This window comes from Hetaerina americana, unplaced genomic scaffold, assembly GCF_022747635.1.
Source record: "Hetaerina americana unplaced genomic scaffold, ioHetAmer1.1.p SCAF_1, whole genome shotgun sequence".
Lineage (NCBI taxonomy): Eukaryota > Metazoa > Arthropoda > Insecta > Odonata > Calopterygidae > Hetaerina > Hetaerina americana.
The window spans coordinates 41,543,517-41,549,516 of record NW_027286069.1 but is presented as its reverse complement, the minus strand read 5'-3'; the positions used below and the strand labels follow the sequence as shown (position 1 = coordinate 41,549,516).

Below are 6,000 nucleotides of genomic sequence, written 5' to 3'. Positions count from 1 at the left end.
TTAAAACAGATTCGAAAATCGAAGGACATACTTATTTATAGGCATATCAAATCGCTAAATATTGAAGTGTGGCAGCTTCTTTAGAGCCATAAAGCTTCATTAGGGGGGCTAGGTTAGAAATCACACCAAAAGCTATTGCTATAGGGAAATGTAGCTTTTCAAAGAAAAACTATCCATCCCTACATTCTGGGTGGAATGAAATAAAAGACATTTAACTGAAAATTGCACACCTCTTTAATTATACAATAGATTGATTAACAACTGTAAAAAAACAAGTACAATACAAATCCTTAATACTGCTAGTCTGTAAATAAATGCTTTGGAAATAGTGGTACGTAGCTTAACCGTTTTCCTAATGCTTTCACAGGAACATCCATTTCACTGAAACAAAAAGCAATAGATTTTACTCAGGGTTGCAATATGAAGGAGCAAACCTGTCTTAATGAATTCAAATCATTCACCAGATATTCGACATATTCTTTAATTAAAACTTTTATCTTATATCACAGGTATTACATCTTACTTCACCAAAAATTCTGTTTCTATGATCCATTGACACATGGCTCAATCAACGGGCCAAAAGCAACCATTTTGGTCAAATGAGCATAAATATTTTAAATTCATAATAGTGCAATGGCAATTAAACATTTCTCTGGCAAGAAAACATCATATAATCCTGCCATAATTCCTGTTGTTAAAAATCATGTCCAATTGGCACTTTAAGCTCATTGCTTGACACCTTAGAAATTCTTTAGAGCCATCAACATATGCCATAAAGAGGTTTAAGATAATGAAATAAATACAAGAAATGCTTTCACAAACTAAATTTTCTCACAGGGTAAAATTATGATAACCATATTTAATTTTAAAAAGTTATACCTGCACTGGGGCTCTGCAACATTAGCGCTGGAATTGCTCAACAACTTCACTGCATTCCAACTGATTTCCACAGGTCTTACTGATCCGAAGAAGTTTGTGATTGGCACATGATTGGGATCTTTAGGATAGAGATCCCTCCTTACTCCAACAGTAGAAATGCATACTCTTTTTGGGCACACATTAAGCTGGTTAAGAAAATGGGTATCATTAGTCAATGTCTAAAATATTTTCTGTATGGTATTCCCTATAAACTATGGAATCTCTAATCTTAACTTTTAAATGTATGAAAAGACTACCCAAAATTGAAGTAGCAGTATTCTAGTTGGAGTGGGTGAAGATAGAGTTTTCAAATGAGTTTAATATTGAACGATTCTCTATTAGCAGCTATAGAGAATTTAAAATCAGATGAAAAGCTCATTTCTTACTTTGCAAATAATGAGATCATGAAAAATTGGAAAATATTATTGGCTATATTTTAAAATCTTTATAAACTGTTAAATTTAATATCGTATATTATTCATATTGTTTACAGGATATTAGGATTAATACATTTTGCATTAAAGGGATCCTGGAGTTACTTTTGCAAAATTTTAGCTTGATCCAATCTCTTGTACCAATATATATTTCACTGCTCATTCATTTGATAATGGCAATTTTTCTTGACAACTGAATTTTCACGGCAGGCCATTTCACTACTCTGCTTGAAAGCATCAGAATAACCCACACTGACATTAAGGCTGATCAAATCCTCACACACCTAAACTTGAAACCAAGTTATTGAAACATAATTACTACGTGGACTACGTCCTTAATGTGGTGGAAGGGCTTGTGCATTCTAATGGCTCCTAGAGCTATGCTGGTGGGAACAATGATAACTGCTCCTCGAAGGGTCACCCATTCAAGATAGGTTAAAGGGTAGGTGTCAGATGAAAGCAATGCCTACAAATTCTGTTCTTTAGTTAGGCAGCAAAGGAGTCTGACCCCAGTGCGGAGGCCATTTGAGTGATGGTGTCACATTAAAAACACTATTAAGGAAAGCAATGGGAAACTACCTCAATTATTTATATCAATAAATAATGATGGACATTTGTATGGAAATGAATCCTGGCAACTATGAGATGCGGCCCACTGGGTAGTATATCATGCCCAGCAGAAGTAGGGATATGTGGTCGTCATCATACGAACCATACCTTTCAAAACAAAATCAACAGCAGCAGCAGAGAAAAAGACAAATAGGTGGATCAAAATAGTTATAATAGGGACTTGGGATTTTAGAATGATATTGCGGACATGAAAATTAAAAAAAAAATATCAAGGGGGAGATATTGAGAGAAAATATAGATAGCTCTGTGCAAGGTGAGATGAAAGGATAGCTGGGATTAGTAGAGGGATAGCAATAAAGCTACTGTGGAGGGAAGGAGAGTCCACAAGGAAAGGTTTTGAACAAAAAGGTAGGAAGAAGCATAGTTAAAATAAAGCTGCAAGTAAGTGATAGAATAGAAAGGAGAAATGAATTAATCATCATGAACATTTGGTTGGAACACCACAGTGGGTGTAGGTATCAGTAGAATATGCCTGGGGATTCACAGAGATATCATTTAAGCTATATTATGATTAGACACAGATTTAAACACAGTGTGATTATTTGGCACAGCTTCTTTGAAGTAGATGCGGATTCAGATCATAATTTAGTACTAATGTAGTGTAACATCAGATTTAATATGATAAAACAGGTAAGATGAGAAAAATATGAAAGAATGAAAACACAAAATTAGGAAATAGAAAGGACAAATATATTAATAATAAACTGAGGTGTAGTGTAAGATGCAGTGAGAGAAAACTGAAATTTTACAAAGGAGGATGAAATTGGTGTACTGTATAGGAAGGTGAAAGCACAATCAGGAAGTAAGAAGGGTAAATCCATGCACATGATTAAAGATATGTGAGGAAAATTATTAATTGAATACCAAAAGATTTAAGAGGAGAGACAGAAAACATAGTCAAAGTCAAACAAGGGAAGAGGCCACAGCAGCAACTTTAGTAGTCATCCACTAATGTGCATTTAAAGCTACATAAATAAATAATTAAAATTACTATAAGATTCTTATTTTCAAAGGCATACACGGATTTGTGCAACAGATGGACTCAAGTCATTAACTCCTAAATTGACAGGGAGGTATTGCTTAGTTGTCTATGGTAAACAAAAAACCTTTCTTATAGTATGTTCACTGGCAAAAATTAAAGTGATCTCAATTAGTTTAAAGATGATTTGCCTCAGCACTTGCTACCATATGAAACTGGTCTTACTTCACCATATGGTTACATGGTAACACTAAATATTAACAGTCCTTTTATAGAAGGGTGGGTATGATTAACATAGTACTATAATGATTTAATTATTTTGCAGCATGAAAATATACTCACAAATTGTCCCATTGTCTTTGAGCTGTCAGGCTCCACCCTCTCAAGAAAATCGAGGGCATAAAACGTGTAGCGGTCAATGATGTACACTCCAATAGCTGGATCTACATGATGCTAGGATAAAGAAATATATTATAATACTTTTTCTGCTCATCAAGTAAGCATTCCAAACGCTATGTACACATATGATATATTTAAAATGGTATATAGTCCGCTGAATGCCTTCTACCATCTCATTGGGGACATTTTTAAATAATTAATTATATAATAATGTTAGCAATCATTATCAATTTTAACTAATAATATAATGGATAGGTAGATATATAATACACTCACTTAAGTCATAAGCATTGGTATTTCTTTCAAAGAAGAGCAAATTGCAGAATAGTAAAATCAATAGATGAAAAATGGAGTTTCTAAAAGTACATGACAAAATAATATAGTAGGAGGGATTATGAATTACAAAATTCATATGGAGGGAGGCATATCTATATATGCCTCCCTCCATATGAATTTTGTGGAGTGAGGCACAAAATTCACATGGAGGGAATATATATCAACAACTATTACTCATGAAGAACATAATTCAACATGGAAATTCCATTTGATCAAGGACACTATAAACACTTGGAGCTAGAAAGTTCTGTAAGCAGACTATATAATAATGACTTTGAAGGGAAAATATTTTGCTTAAATTTCAGTGAGTACTTATCTTAAAACATAGATAAAATTTTTGACACTCCATTAAATAAATATGAATGCATGGATATATCAATTGTAAAGTTTACCGATAGTGAATCTTCTCCCACGAGACTGCTAGCAACAGCAAGGATATTAGGAGAATAGAACTTTTCATACATGGAGGCAGCCTGACAGGTGTCAATCATGAAAAATATTTCATGGTACCTAGATGTCCAATTAAATGTAGAGGTAAATATTAGTTAATGCATGCCAATTATTGTTTCTAAATGACATTTAAATGCATCGGGTGAACACTTAATTGACTTGGTGTGACAATAACATCAAAAGAGTAGAAGAATGAGATGATGCAGGCAAAAGAGTCGATCAAACATAAAAGAGTACTTCAAATAGAGTATTGTACCCATCAATTGTAGATCCAATTAACATAAACACTTGATCCTGGAATGAGACAATCCAGTAATTCTATGGATGAGGAAGGAGGTAACAATCTCTACTTCTTTAAAAATCATGATATTATAAGCACTGCTTTCAAAATCAATGGCTGAATTAATAACTGCCCCAATTTATTAATTATTCAAATTCTGTAGTTAATAGAAACTAGCATTTTGCTCGTCAGATGAAAGACTTAAAGGGGTTCACCAAGTACAAATTCGTAAATAACAGCAGAAAACGTGAAGTTTCGAAAATGTGCCATTACATGTTCTACCACTTGTCCACCTGGCAACTTCTTGTACATTGTGGTGGAGAAAAATAAGAAATGTATATATATATATATATATATGTATATTTATATATATGGTGAGCAGACCTTCTTTTCTGCCACATTTGTTCCAAAGCATCCGCCAATTCCTGACTGGTAATTTCTTCAGAATCTTGAAATTTAAGGAACCCATCACCACCATGTCCCGTCAGGTACACCAAAACATTACTTCCATCGTTAGTCATAAGCTGCTTCGAGCGAGGAGTTCCAGGAGGAAGCCGACCCGTCAGAAGGCGAACGAAATTTTCCACAGTTACCTAAAGTGGAAGCAATTGGATACGAGAAGTATTGAGTATCTTCCCTGCAAGCGTAACAGGAACTATTTTAAATTTTCAAGATATATTATAATAACCTCGTATCCTCGATAGTCAACTTCTACATCATCTCCATAAACGTTTATATGCTGATTGGCATTGTTGAAAACAGTGGCTGGTCTAGGATTTCTTGGATTACAAGCCATATCATCCGCCACCATAAGGATTATTTGACTATGTGGGGAACGATGGAAGGAAGATTAGAGATTTTACAAAAAACTATTAAAAACATATTTCACTAAAGTGATGATATAAATGCACCTATCAGGAATTCCAAGCCTTTTCACACTTCTATAAATGGATAACACGTTAGCAACATGTCTATAGTTGAACCAAAACCTAGAAGTGTCAACTAAAACAGCCCAATTATTAGTATGACCAGCTCCGGTAGCATCTTCATGGATCTGACCAGAAAAATTGGAATAAAATTAACTAAACAATGAATTTCAAACAAACGAATTCAAGATTTTCATAGCAAAAGTCATTTGAGCCTACATTCAACAATTACATGCTGTTGTTATCTGGGATATACCTTTTTTGAAATGAAATTCGAAAACACAATTTTAGAAAATAAGCACAACACTAAAGCAATATTACTGAAATGCATTCCTACAGTATTTACAAATGTTTCTGCCTCTGTAAGAATGTTTTGAATTTGACGAATGCGCCTTTCGTTCGCTTATTAAAAAATTGTTCGTCTCTTGGCCGATGAGTGTCGCGAGAGTCGTACGGGAGGGAATAATGGCTTTACGTTTGGTGTAGAAAAACACAAGGATAAATGTTTCATCCGAAGTAGTGTTTGTGTAATGGAACCAACTTTTAAGGTGTGTACTATTATCTTTTTTAGTTGCTGTGTCTAAATATGTGCTCTTATTGGTATCAGTATGTTAGTTTTATGAAGTAAAGGTGGTCTTTTTATCATGT

General features: G+C 34.0%; 2 protein-coding genes across 2 annotated transcripts in view; one reads left to right on the top strand and one right to left on the bottom strand.

The window, feature by feature from the left end:
- Positions 1 to 216: 216 nt before the first annotated feature.
- PIG-K (Phosphatidylinositol glycan anchor biosynthesis class K) lies at positions 217 to 5,739 on the bottom strand. The gene is made up of 8 exons (XM_071599706.1): positions 5,609 to 5,739; positions 5,338 to 5,480; positions 5,115 to 5,250; positions 4,811 to 5,019; positions 4,089 to 4,206; positions 3,304 to 3,414; positions 880 to 1,064; positions 217 to 381 (listed from the first exon to the last, which is right to left on the bottom strand). The coding sequence occupies exons 1-8, from the start codon at positions 5,681 to 5,683 to the stop codon at positions 300 to 302; spliced, it is 1,059 nt and encodes a 352-aa protein (XP_071455807.1). The 5' UTR covers positions 5,684 to 5,739; the 3' UTR covers positions 217 to 299.
- Positions 5,740 to 5,793: 54 nt separating this feature from the next.
- LOC139690993 (zinc finger protein 608-like) overlaps positions 5,794 to 6,000 on the top strand; it is a 133,580-nt gene continuing 133,373 nt past the window's right edge. Inside the window, exon 1 of the mRNA XM_071588692.1 lies at positions 5,794 to 5,900. The gene's annotated coding sequence lies outside the window, so the exon portion shown is untranslated. The remainder of the gene's footprint in view (positions 5,901 to 6,000) is intronic.

Excerpts from the sequence above, each read along its gene's own strand:
- PIG-K (XM_071599706.1), bottom strand. The coding sequence starts at position 5,683 with ATGCATTTCAGTAATATTGCTTTAGTGTTGTGCTTATTTTCTAAAATT. Across the intron at positions 5,251-5,337 it reads AGGCTTGGAATTCCTGATAG|TCAAATAATCCTTATGGTGG; the intron begins GTGCATTTATAT and ends TTCCCCACATAG. Across the intron at positions 5,020-5,114 it reads TTGACTATCGAGGATACGAG|GTAACTGTGGAAAATTTCGT; the intron begins GTTATTATAATA and ends CTTCCACTTTAG.